At 38.3% G+C, this 13,739-nt stretch overlaps 1 protein-coding gene across 6 annotated transcripts in view; it reads right to left on the minus strand.

Moving 5' to 3' along the window:
- The window catches only part of ZDHHC14 (zDHHC palmitoyltransferase 14), a 53,482-nt gene extending 40,033 nt beyond the window's left edge, over positions 1-13,449 (minus strand). For 3 of the 6 annotated variants that reach the window (XM_072409378.1, XM_072409377.1, XM_072409372.1), the window contains exons 1-2: positions 13,298-13,449; positions 10,076-11,416 (exon numbers count right to left, since the gene is read on the minus strand). In XM_072409378.1, coding sequence (XP_072265479.1) covers positions 10,076-10,317 — 242 coding nt within the window. In that variant the 5' untranslated portion in view covers positions 10,318-11,416; positions 13,298-13,449. The other 3 variants (XM_072409375.1, XM_072409376.1, XM_072409374.1) reach the window with 3 other exon arrangements.
- Positions 13,450-13,739: the final 290 nt, after the last annotated feature.

A 13,739-nucleotide genomic window follows, 5' to 3' on the forward strand; every position in this document is an offset into this window, starting at 1 on the left:
AGTTACAAAGTCAGAAGATAAAACAAAAAAATAAAAAGCATTATCAAACATACAATCTGGAACCCCAAAAAGTTGATAACTTAAAACTAAACTCTAGGAATAAATTAAATCTATCCATGCAGTGGGGTTAACTCTGCAATGTTTGTTCAGGTCAAGGGGACATTTACTTACATTAACTGCCAGTCCCTACAAAGTCAAGATACTACATTACAGGGGATGACATCAGAAGAATTTATAGTGTGTGGTTAGCCCAAGAGTAAGGGTAGGCTTTAGGTTTTTTTGTAGTTAGACTTAAAAAAAAAAAAAAAAAATGTACTTATGAGGCACAGAAGTAGGAGTTTATTGCCTCCTCCCGCAACATCAAAAAACTAAATTGAACAACTTACCTAGTATGTCCACATAAGGATAATAAGTAAGCAATTGTAAACAACAGCGAAGTAGTCTCCTGTCCACCCAATCCACCCAAAGAAGCACACTGGCAGGGGAGCTTCGTTTTGGCCAGTGATTAGGATTCTACTAGTCAATATCACGGCCATAGCGCGCCAATATCCTATGCTATTAGAGAACCCCCACCTCCTGTTTACCACTTTTTTATAATGGCATCACTATTGTTACCACCTGCTTTTAAGGGGAATAAAACCAATAACAGATCTCCAAGCAGGGAGCCAATTTAGATGTTCGATGCACTTTGGGGGCAAACAGGTAACCGTATTTATAGGGGCAAATGAAGTTATGCTTTTAAAGCAGATCTAAACCCTATCTGGATGACATTTAGTCTGCTGAAACTGTAGTCTGCATTCACATTCAATAAATGAAACTATAAAAAGGTTCCTTATGTTGATTTTCTAATAATGACAATGAAAATCTGAAAAACATGCACAGCTTTTGCCATAAAGCATTTTATAGAAAATACAATTTACATGGTCATGTACTTGAAAAGACACAAGATTATGAAAATATACACATTGCAGAGTAGAGTAGACTACAGAGATTACCTTTGGAATCCAACTCTGATAAAAAAAATTCTTATTTTTTAAAGATAACATGAACAAAGTTTAAAGTCAGTGAATTAATGTGCAGTAGAACTTACTATTCATTATTATGTGCCTCAGGCAAGGAAACAAAAAAGATCTGCTTCAAGGAAACATATATAGGGACTCGGATTTCAAAGACGTTCTTTAAAGTACCAAGTATAATCAGACATAATCCATACAGTAATTATGCATGACTGAAGCCAAATATTGTTGGAAGATGCTTTGAAAGAGGTAATAATTTAGATATTAGGATAATGGTTTTGTGATAATAAAATCTCAATAGAAGTAATATTTGTCATTTACATATTCTGCTGTTCAGACAATAGCTCACCCACAATTATTACCAATTCTCCATAGCAGACAAGAGGAGGCCCAGAGTCACTACATAAAACCTTCAACTTCTTAGTTTATGATGCCTATTACTCCTTTATTTTTTTAATAAATGCTGCGGTATTTGTTTTATACTGACCAAACCATGACATATATATGCCAAGCATTTCATTACTGCAAACACAAGTCAGCGAACTACAGAAACTAAAAAACAAAATTAAAACACTTTTTGTAATATATTATCTGGCCATTTATTACATAAGAGATTTTAGGTCTCTCTTGCAATAAAATAAACTTACCAGCTGCAATTTTCGTTTTAAAAAAACAAATTAATCTAAACTGATATGCTTAGTTTGAGGTATATTGTTAGCTTACTATCAAAAAGTATGACCTATGCTCCACACTGGCTACTTGAAGAATCAATGCCATTTTAGCTATCAACTGCTCTTTTTATGTTTGGAAGAATTTACACCATAATTACACCAGAAGAAAAACATTTTAAAGCTGATGTGCATTGGAAGTGACAGGGTTAAAAAATGAATTTAAATACCTACTTTTGTGTCTTGTAATTTTATTTTATACTACTAGCATATTCAACTGTCAGGTTTTAAAGGTAATAAGGGTTACCCGTGTGTCTCTGTTCACTATGGCTGCTTTCACACTACAGTGCAAGCAGCTGCCATGCAGTTTTTATAACACTGTGCCATTTGTGCAGTAGTCCAGGGATGATGGCCCTGCTTTGTGTGTAGTGATGTGTTATAGTGACATGCTGCACTGCATTTAGTGAAAATGTCAGATATTGATTGCTATACAATATTTAATATGTCCCTGTGTATCAGGGTATTCCAGGCAGTGTAACAATCTCTAGCACATGTGGTGTGAACAAGGGACTGTTTGTTGTATATGTGTTATGATTCTTGCATTATAGCAATATTCAGGGTTATAAACTTGCATTTTTATATACTTGTCTCTTTCTGCATTAGGGACTCAACTGATACCAAAATTTTAAAGTGGAAATTTTCTTCCAATTTAAACCTTGTACTGATGTCAGATTTCAGTTAGAAACAATCTTTCATGGTCACTTCCAGTGACAGATAAATGAACATGTTCCATGGAGAGGAGAGAATGAGTGAGAGACGCCACTGCTCTCTCCTCCATAAGAAAGTACAGCTATTAGCCCAGCACAGTTCATTCACCTGCCAGGATTAATTGAAGGACATTGGGGGACGGCTGTACTTCAAAATGAGCACAACTCTTCTTCTCAGGTGACTATATTGTCATGTGTGTGTAAACACTTTTAATCCGACTGATGTGGAGATAAGAATGGGCAAAATTCAATATTTTACATTTTACCAACAGATAGCTGGGCAGAGCCAACACCATGTTTTGTTATTACACCTCCAGGTGTCCAATCTGCCAGGTCTGTCTCCATCGCTGTGCACACCTCTAGATTATACATAACATTACTACAATAAAAACAGCTGAAATAATATGCAAGATAGACAATTAAAAGACAAAGAAAGAAAAGGCTGCAGCTTAGAAAGATTCACCACTTAGCTGTTCAAACAAATCTACAACTGTCCTCCTGGGAACCAGTTGGGGCATACATTCACTTTGTGACACTGCCTGTAATGGGGCCCTGACGCAGATGCAGAGGAACATTGTCTAGGGATTAGGCTGACATTTCCAAAAAAATAAAAAATAAAAAAAAACCACAAGTGAAGCCCCAGGAATAGCTGACATGCTAAAAACCAATTCAATAAGTTTCCATGGAAACAAAACAGAAGCTTTTATCTATTGTTAAGTGTAGTTGTGTACATCCGTATCAGTATGCGATTTGTATAACCGCACTTGTATTCTCTTATGAACCATTTATTACAGGAGCGGAGATAATACCAAATAAAATGCACTCAGCATCTGCAAGAGTCATTTTGCCTTAAAAGTGGGTGGCCTGGTATGTTTCCTTTGAACAAATTCAACTGCAGAGAATTATACTCTGGACCATCATGAACAAATTAGAAACAGCTTACAGAATATAGGAAGTCTATTGCACTTTGAAGACAGAAATGCAAGGGGAGGGTAGGAGAGATGGGAACTGGGAAGGAGAAAAAATGTGTACTGGAAGGACGTGGGGCCTGTTATTTGTTCATATTTTCTTCTGGAAATGCTAGTTGCCTGCTGATCCAATCCAATAAAAATCAGCAACTACCACCAACTACTACTCCATACCCCTCCTGTCCACACTTACTGAAGAGATTGCATAGCACACAATTCTGAATAGCCAGTTCTCCTAACCCACATGCCTGTAACACAGAATTTTCTAAAGAATGTTTAAATTAATTTATTGTTAATAAAATCAAATGCAAGAGTCCATGACTAATTTAAAGTGGAATTAAAATTCTACATTTTAAATTTAGCATCAGGTAGGTCCTTACTGCAGAAACGGACATGTGATGTGCCTTCTGCTGCGTTATTCCTGCCTCAGTGTCGCCCATCTGTCGCCCCATCAATTCCAGATTGTAAGCTCTGTTGGGTAGGGTCTTCTCTTCCTCCTGTGTCACAGTCTGTATCTGTCATTCGTAACCTCAATTTAATGTACAGCGCTGTATAATATGTTCATGTTACTTATTACTGCTCACATTTATTAGCATTTAAAATATGGTAATAAGCCCCCAACATTATACAACAAATCCAGACTATGCATTCATGCTGTCTTGTTAGTTTTTTTTTTTTAATACTTCCTCTGTGCTATCAGGGCTAACTTGCTAACCTTTGCAGGATATGCATGCAGGTACCTAATGTGCCTGACAGGTAAAGTGAACATTAATTATCTCGTCACCGACACCTGTCATGGGGTTGGATGCATTAGTCAGCAACTGAACAGTAAGTTCTTTAAGTTGATTTGTTTTAAGTAGGAAAAAAAAAAAAAGGTTAGGCTAGTGTATAGATCTCGGCATCGCAGACAATAGGTAAATGGTTATGGCTAGAAGACAGGATCAGAGCTTCTCTAGAACAGCACGGCTGGACCCGCCAAAGCACCATGGGCACCCAAGGCTCCTAATGTACTAGGGTTACATGGGAGCAACTGTAATACAAATTGCTGGCCATGTGAGAATTGACAGAAGACACAGTGCATTGTAACCTGATGTGTACAGGGCATAGCCACAGAATAATTTTATTGACCCTCAATGTGCACCCAAAAATCTGAACAGGACCATGGAGCAAGAACTTTCACAAAGAACATATCTAGATGGGCCTGAGCTGTATTGACAACACACGGTGGAGCTACACAGTACAAAGGAGGCGGTTATGTTTGGGACAATCAGCATATACATTGATGTAGCTGGACCTTTGTTTATATTCCTACGAGATACACACTCTAATGGAATCCCAGCTTTCACCTAATCTTCACAATACTGCCTTTGATATTAGATGGTATATCACAAAGCTGCTTTTCTTAGATTGATCGCTTTGGAAAGATTAAGGAAAGGTTAAAAGGTTAGGTTTTTCTTTTAGCGTCCAAATTCATTTTTGGAGATTTTCCTTAATTTCTCATCCCACAAATAAGAGAAGCAAGATGAAATCTCTACAATCCGGAGGGGGAGACGAGATTCCCTATACTTTTGGAGGCCACCGAAACAGATGCATTTGTGTAATATTTACACATCCCACATGTTCCAGCAATAATCATCAATAGTCACCAGGTCACAGAGAAAGGTGAATACTGAATTGCTTTATATATTACCACCTATACCTCTATTTTGTTTTGATCAATTTGTGTTTTTCTGTTTTCTGTACCATTCATACCTAATCTGTTGCACAAAAATAAGAAAGGAAAATGCGTAACTCCTATTGCTCAATCAGTGTATTGTTTGCCTACCGTGAGGTAATATATCAAAAAAAAGACTGGGGTTTGAAAACGAACAGCCTTACTTACGCTCATCGTTGCTCTGATCTGACAGCCTTAGTTAACCTTGCAGCCACCCAAACATCTTAACTTTGAAATTAATTCATATCTTAAGGAATGCCTGAACACTACTAATGAACCACCATATTTTTTTTTGAATAGGTCACTACATGTTCCCTGAGGAAGCCCAGTGGGTGAAACGCGTCGAAATTGAGACAATTATTTCCACAAATAATATCCAGTCAGGTGGCCTTTGTATAGCAAACCTGGCGTTTTTCTCTGTGTTTTTGCACAGAAGAGCCAATAATATGTGTTCATTATTTTATCATTGTACAATATTGTATTACCTTTTCATATGGAACATAAGTATTTATATTAAACATATTTTGAAGTATAGCTACTAAAAACCCCAGTCTTTTTTCTGTCTTCCTTTTCAGCTAATTTTCATATGATTTATTTTTCTTTTGTTTTTTTTGTATTTAGGTTGGGCAGGGTTGCTTTTTTTTTTTACTCTGTTTTTGGTGTTTAGTAGCTGTAATGTGTAAATCACAAAATGGAAACAAATTTCAAAATATATACTAAGCCACCACAAACCAGTTAAAAATGCATCTCCCCCTCTTTAAAACTAAATTTTTTTGAAAAAAAAAAACAATTAACCATAGAAAAGGCTTTATGCAGTGCTTTACAAATGTCTTAACAATAAGGAGTCTATTTCTGAAGCAGTGAATTTGACATTCTCTGAAACATTCCCTGGTGGAGAATCTTCAAGGTCCATGTGTTGCAATAGCAGAAATTGATTTTCCACCAAGGAATGTCAGATTCACAACTTTAAAAATAGACCCCAAAATGTTTAAGAATCATGACAACAAGTCCTAATTTTTAATGTAGGGAACTTAATCCTAATTATTCTAGCCATGACACATGGAGTATTCAGTTATGACTGGTAACTATGCAGTAGTTGTTTGGATAGATCACACGGCTATATTTAGAGTCACGAGATGCCATTAATCTGGGCAACTTTGAAAACAAAAATCCACAACATTATTTAGTCACTGAACTCTTGGATGAAATGAGAGAATAGTAGTTCCACTTAATTTCAGAAAATATATAAATTTAGCACATTTATTCAAAAGATCAAGTATAGCTTACATTTACTAAAAGTTATAGACGGGCTTTATTACACAGATATTGCAAGTAGGTTCTACACAATCCTAGAGAATGTATGGTGGCTGAATATTGCCAAACAATGCTGAAATGTTTCCTTACATTCCTTGACAGCATCAGACATTACAGGATGTACACCTAAAGTATGCATGTCAATGTGAACAGCAGAAGGCAGGCTGATGGCCCTTATGAGGAATATTCTTGCAGATCTGAAGCACCCAATATTTTCTGGATCTTTAATAAATGGACACACACTAGAATGCTCTTCAGGCTCCTGCACTTTGCATGTCACTATTGTTTTTTGCATCCCTTTACTGATTAAAGCAGACCTATACCCTATCAGCATTATCTCTAATACTAGAGAAACATTTTAAGAGCATCAATACTCATTCTCCAATTCTATCTGTAAAATACAGAAAATAATATCATCCACTTTCAAGATTTATTGGCATTGCTCATGTATACAGTGCCTTCTTGCTGCATCCTGGGATGGCTACATCATCACTAGCCATTACATATTTTCACAGACCGAATAGACTTATACCTCCTAAAGAGGATTTGTCATTGGTGGCCCACAGTACAGAGGATCCAGATGCTAGCTACCCGTAAAGAAATAGTCCTTTGGAAATCGACCACCCCTCCCACTTATCCACCTTGATTGCAGTATTAGGATGTCCACCTTATGGAACAATTGACAGCAAGAGTAACAATGGGTTAGACAAATTTAATCAGATTTGGGCCCAATGGGAGAATCATGTAGAGACCCACTGAAACACGCACCCTACACGATATATTTGTTCACCTCTCGTGGTTGTTTGCCGTGACGGTTGGTCAGGTACTTGCAACCCAACTTTCATATATATAAAATTTTTTCTTTGTGGGGAAAACAAACAATGAAACCCAAAATACAAGCCATAAAAAAATAACATTTTTCTATGACTTCTGGCTATTTACATAAAGAGTGGGTGGAGGTCAGTTTCAAGGCAAACTGTTAGGGAGGGATTTCCTTACCATTGTCTTATGTGGAAAGCAATGCCTAGCTGCTAATACACACTAATCAAGGGTCTCAACGTTGCTGGCATCTGAAAGTGGTCACTTAATGTCAATGAATACATTTAGAACAAAAGGTGAATCAATATTAGGAACAGGAATGTTCTTTTTTTTTAGCATATTATATTCCAAGGAGATTTTATATTAACATAGTCAGATCAATAGCACAAACATTGGTTACTACAATCTGTCGATCACTCTTTGTTTTTCTTTAATGAATAAGTCTGTAAGAGTACATGACCGCCAGCGGTACATGTGACTGAGATATATACTGTATTTCTGCTGTGGTCATAAGGATCACTGTAAGCCTTCTGTTTCAGAACTTTCCCAAACAATGAATCTTTAAAATCAGCTACTGGAATTGAAAAACAGTACTACTATGTCACAATAAAGGCCTGCGTCATTAGCATTTGTTTGACAAACTTCTGAGATGACTGAGAACTTACCAGATGCATTTGACCTGCAAATGACCTACTTAAAGCTCTTTTGCATTCTCATATGTCTGTAAAAGAATGCAAGCTCATTTTAAATAAACAAAGGCTCATCTATGTATGTCCTAAGTGAACGTCAGTAATGATGCCAGGTCTCCAGCAAGTCCACTGCTTTTACATGAATTATTATTATTGGCTTTATATTACCCAACTATTGCTTCTGCTTCATACAGATCCATGGTGAAGCCAGGAAAGTAGAACCAAAGACAACAACCAACCAAACTCCAGGGCTTATGCTAAAATATAGGGGGTACTACACATATAGAAGTATTGTGGGTAAAATGGTAATTTTTTTATGTAGAGATGTAGTGTGGTGTGCAAGCACAGCTGTCCCACTTTGTATATACAATTTGTGTTCACTTAACCTGACATTAGAGATGTTCAGTTTTGTGTTTATTTAGGCTTAACACTTTCATGTGTTAAACTACCAAAACATTTTACATTTGCCTAAATCCCATTCTGAAAAGCCATTATTTTGTAAAATATAGGAGGAGACTATATCAAGTCAATAGATACCAAATATGCCAAGCCTAAAATTTGCAAATTTAAATACCCAATGTTGTCCTTTAGAGGAGCCTTAAAATCTTTACATCAAATTAGGGTTGGCTTGGAAGAAAAAAAAAACAATAATAAAAATAGTCAAGTAATCTTCCTTCTAAGCCTTTCCTATGTCTAAAAAAATGATTCTACAGAACAGTACAAGTGAGACTTCCTGCGGGATCGGAGCTCCCCAGAACTTGGGAAAAGTATGCATATTTAGGAGTTTTTCCCCAAACATGGACTCCTAAAACCTGCCAGCAAACCTCAATAATCCACCACAGAGGTCTAGGATAGAAGCAAGCGGAACTCAGCTGCTCCCATGTCAAGAGCTGTTCATTTTCACTACATCCTTCAATGCAACAAAGGTAAGTTACTGAGAGGTATGGTTTACAATGAGTAAATCAGTATAGGCAAACTTGTCTTTAACCTTCTGACTCACTTTACATAAAAGTTCAGGCCTAGAACCATGTGGAGGATTAGAGTTTACTGTGAGGACATGAAGGCAGTACATTAATATTATTTTATTATTATTAAACAGGATTTATATAGCGCCAACATATTACGCAGCGCTGTACATTAAATGGGGATGCCTGGAGGTGTAAATAGAAACTCTAGGATGTCTTAGGTGATTTTTTTGACATATTACCTGAACATACATGCAACAGAAAGGGTTTGCTATTAACATATGGATCTTTTTTTTTTATAATACCCATCATCATCATAATGCATATGCATGAAGCACACTCCAACAGCAGAAGTCCAACAAAAAAACAGTCAGAAGTATGAAGGTTTCTTTGGTAGACCTCCAAATAGGTGCTGGATGTCTAGCTGTCATACTAATGTTATGGCTCCAATACAGTCTGCATCACTAGTCTTGAACAAGAAAGCAGATAAGGTTTTCTGGCTTCACTCCATCCCTCCTCATCTGTTTACTTGTTCCAGGTCAGTGGCTCAGAAGGTAATGAAACCACAAATATCAGAAACATTTTTTAGCATTTCTGAAGATGATCAAGAATGACAATTCTGATGGCAAGTTTAAAAAAAACACAAAAAATCCTAAACCATATGACAGAGGCAAACAAAAAAAAAACCTGTAAAGTAGCAGCAGCTTGAAGCTAAATTCTGTCTTCTTCCTTTAAGAGTAACACAATTACGTTATGTAGAAAATAAGCATCATACACAGCACAGAACAGTGTATACAAGGAGGTAATAGAAGTGTGACTCACTGAAATAATAAGTCTGCATGTATATATGAGTAAACAAAAGGACTGTGGGTAGTAAAATATATGCCAATCCTCGCCACTAAGGTGCATCTTATTCCATTTTCAGTCTATCTTTTCTAGATGTTTTTTTTTCCACTGGCAAGCCTAAAATCTAATCACAAATGGAATGTAAAAGTGACACCTGCTTTACAATTACCACATTCTTCCAAAAATGAAGCATGCAACAGTTTTCTTCAGAACAAGAGTGAGATTAATCAGTATTTCAACAGGAAGCACATTGTAAAACCAAAAATTCAATAATAAAACAAAACACACACAAAAAAAAAAAAAACTTACTCAAAGGCAAAGAAGAGTCCACTTGTGACCATAATTAGGATCATAGTGAGGTAGAAGACTCCAGTTTGTCTGGCCATCATAATCCTTCCATTGCAGTAGAACTTGTTCCTCCCTGGAAAAACCTCCCATTTTCGCTTTACAGCCGTTTTCTTCTTTTTATGAGAAGATTCCATGGGTGAGCTTCCGCTAGTGTTAATTTCACTGTATCCGCACTCTTTCATGGGCCCACCTCCTGGAGTCATCGGTATCAAAAAAATGCCCAAGACTACAAACGTGTGCGATCCTGGCCAGTAACAAAGGCATACAAACCAGGTAAAGGCAATCCCAAAATCAAGCAGTTTGTACGTAAACAAAGCTCTTGTAACAAATAAGCCAAAATATGAATTACTAGGAATACATAACTTATAATTTTACTTTCTTGTAACAATAAACGTAGTTAGGCCCTTTGGGACTGAAAATATCTTTTGTATTTTAATCCACGCAAATTACGTAGGAAAGAAATCCAGCTTCTGGGGCTTAAGATACAACGCCGTTCCCAGCCCGTTGCTTTGAATTCGCCGACAATATTTGTTCACAGCCGCTTTCATATGAGCGGTGCAAAGGCAAGTTTTTTTTCTCCTCGTAGTAGCCAACGGACACTTGCTGTTCGCCAAAGATCCCAGAAGATACCAAACTGTTTCCAATATTCTTTCACCATCACCACAATATGTTTGTGACTCAAACATAAAGGACTAAAGCCTTACTGCAAAAAAAAAAAAAAAAAAATTTAATTAAATATAACAGCGCAAACACGGAGCAAATCTTTTCATCCTTGTTTGTTCCCACATACTTCGCTGCAGGGAAATGTCTGACTCCGTAAATAATTCACATAAAAAAAAAATATCCCATCTTGTATTCCAGAATGAAAGGCAACAGAGAGCAGAAAAGTATTTATAGCAAAGAAAACTTGAAACTACAGCAAAACCACCTTTCCCATGAGATCAGAAAGAAGAACAAAAAAAAGTTTCTATTTAGGTTGCTTCCTGTTACACCATAATCCTCTCCCTTCCTTAACGACCAATGAAGAACCAAGTTATTACATACTGGAGGAAACAGAAACAGTCCAGCTTGAAAAGAACATCCGACTTGAGCACTGAAGATTACAATGGTTCATATCCCTTCACCAATTCTTTGTATCTTGCAGAAAAACGTGAAGAACCCAAAAGATTGTCTGTCAGTGGCATCAACAACGATGCACAGAATTCTGTTCAAGATATGTTGGGAATTTTAAACTATTCAGCCTGGCTTCTTCTAAGGGATGGAGACATGAGTTACCAGGAACACCACCATGCATTGTCTGTCCTACAGAAGAAAGAAACAAAATAAAAACATTGAACTTTACATTTTAAGGAAAAGAAAGGAAAATTATATTCAGATAAAAGGCAAACTACAGACACATATGGGTTCATTAGTGGAGATCTATTCCTGTCTTTTCGCAACTTGGAATGTTTAATGTTTTACAGTTGCCCTTTCCAAACTTTTTGCCTGTGGAATAGTTTTCAGGTCTCAGGAAACCTCTGCCAAAATTACTTCTTTGGGAATAATGATGAATTAGGCTGTGTACACGTCAGAAGATTCTCACCAGACATGAACAGCGGTGCTCCTTTTGGACAAGAATCTGACATGTCCGTCCAATCCATCAGGACGCTTTAGGATCCATTAGGTCCATAATTATTCGGACAGAGACAACTTTTTTTCTAATTTAGGTTCAGTACATTACCACAATTATTTTAAAGGATACAACTCAGATGCAGTTGAACTGCGGACTTTCAGCTTTAATTCAGTGGGTTGAACAAAAAGATTCCATAAAATGTAAGGAACTTTCATTTATTGGTCACTTTTTGTCATGATCACATTACAGCTACGTAAATTGCAGGTGTGTACGCAGCTGTCCAGTGGAGGTCAGACAATCTTGGTGATGGCTGTGACAAATGGCATAGGAACTAGATCTCTGCAGGCAGCAAATGGTAAGAGGTCAATCAGATAACATTTAAAGTGTACCTAAACTCAGAATTTTCACTTAACATAAAAGGGTAGACAACCCTTTTATGTTAAGTAAAAATTCTGTTTGTTTTTGGAAGTGCAACACCCTTGTTTTTTGTTTTTAAAAGGGGTGCAGCACCACCCCCTAATTCTTGATCACCTAGGCGATCGATAATGAATGGGAGCGCAAAGCCTCCAGGGATACCTACGTCACGCATCCTGGGAGGCTCTTGGCAGCTCCTTCTGCACATGTCTGAGCACCACAGGCATGCACAGGAGCCCTTTCATCAAAAGGGGGGGAAAAAAAGCCAATCTCACATGTACAGCGAGATCAGCAAGTTGTTTTTCCCTAACTTTGTCACCCATTCTCACGCCTGGGACGACCCGGAACCTGATAGAAGACACCTCCAGATGAATCGACTGCTCTGCTGGATTTTTGTTTTGGCCTTTTTGAGTTTACTTCCTAAAGAACTTCAGTAATCTCTGGAGGAAAATGAAGGTTCCATACTTCTGAATGAGAGTGACTGCTCTAAGGATTCTGCAATGGAAATGATGGCTGCACAAGTGGCCTATACCAAGCAAAGAAACTTTGAACATATCTACTGAATCCATGGGAAATGAGCAGCCACAGGAGTGACTTGATGGCAGAAAAACCATAGGAGAACTTTAAAATCATTGTATATCAGAGGAAGTGATGGTGTGGGGTCTATGGTAGGCAGAATTAAAGCCTTGCACTTGGCATCTATGATGATCAGGATTCTGGAATGTGATTTATGGCAGATTGTTTGGGATTTGTGTAGCCTCAGGATTCTTCTATACAATACAAACATGGAGTAGTAAGGGAAGTGTCCAGATCAGAGGATGCTTTGCTTGGGTGAGTCAATGATCAGCCCCGGGATGATCCAGACAGAAATAAGTGTGTCTCTCATGGTGGCTGCACACAGGAGGATTATAAGTATGTACACCCCTCTCTCACCCTACACAAAGGGGGAATCCCCGCACAATCCCTGCCACAATCCCCGCCATCCCCACACCACGAACACACACTATCCGCTCCGCCGCACACTGACCGCTCTATGCCAGGCCATTGTGGTCGGAGAAGCACACCGAGACCGGCTGAGTAGGAGGAGAAGCCTAGGCCGCCCCTGCCAGCCAAGCCGGTGTCCCACGTCACACTACAAGGCGAGGAGCGCAGCTTACTTCCCAGGGTGACAGGCTCCGATATCCCGCTGTTCTCCGCCTCCCTCCGCCTCCTGCAGGCGACTGAGCTCCACAACACACCTACACAGGCAACGGCTGCGAACACCACACGAGTCCGCCCACTGGAGGCGGGAAGAAAAGCGGCATGGGAGCAGCAGGATTTACGACTACGAAATGCCTGCGTCGTCACCGCCCTGCCTGACCTGAACCGGAAGGACTACAATCCCCAGAAGGCTCTGCGCGGCTTTACGTCACTGCGCTTCGTGACTGGGGTCTCCCAGGGGCGTCATGTTCAAATTTCCTTCTGAACTACAATTCCCATAATGCACTTCTTCAATTCAATAAACACATTGAAATTAAATACAAAATAAAGAGTCTGCCTTAGTTTACTCCTCTTGATTATGCTGGTTAATAGGATAGTATGATGTTGTCCATGGCTTGG

Source organism: Pyxicephalus adspersus, chromosome 4, assembly GCF_032062135.1.
Source record: "Pyxicephalus adspersus chromosome 4, UCB_Pads_2.0, whole genome shotgun sequence".
NCBI classification, from domain to species: domain Eukaryota; kingdom Metazoa; phylum Chordata; class Amphibia; order Anura; family Pyxicephalidae; genus Pyxicephalus; species Pyxicephalus adspersus.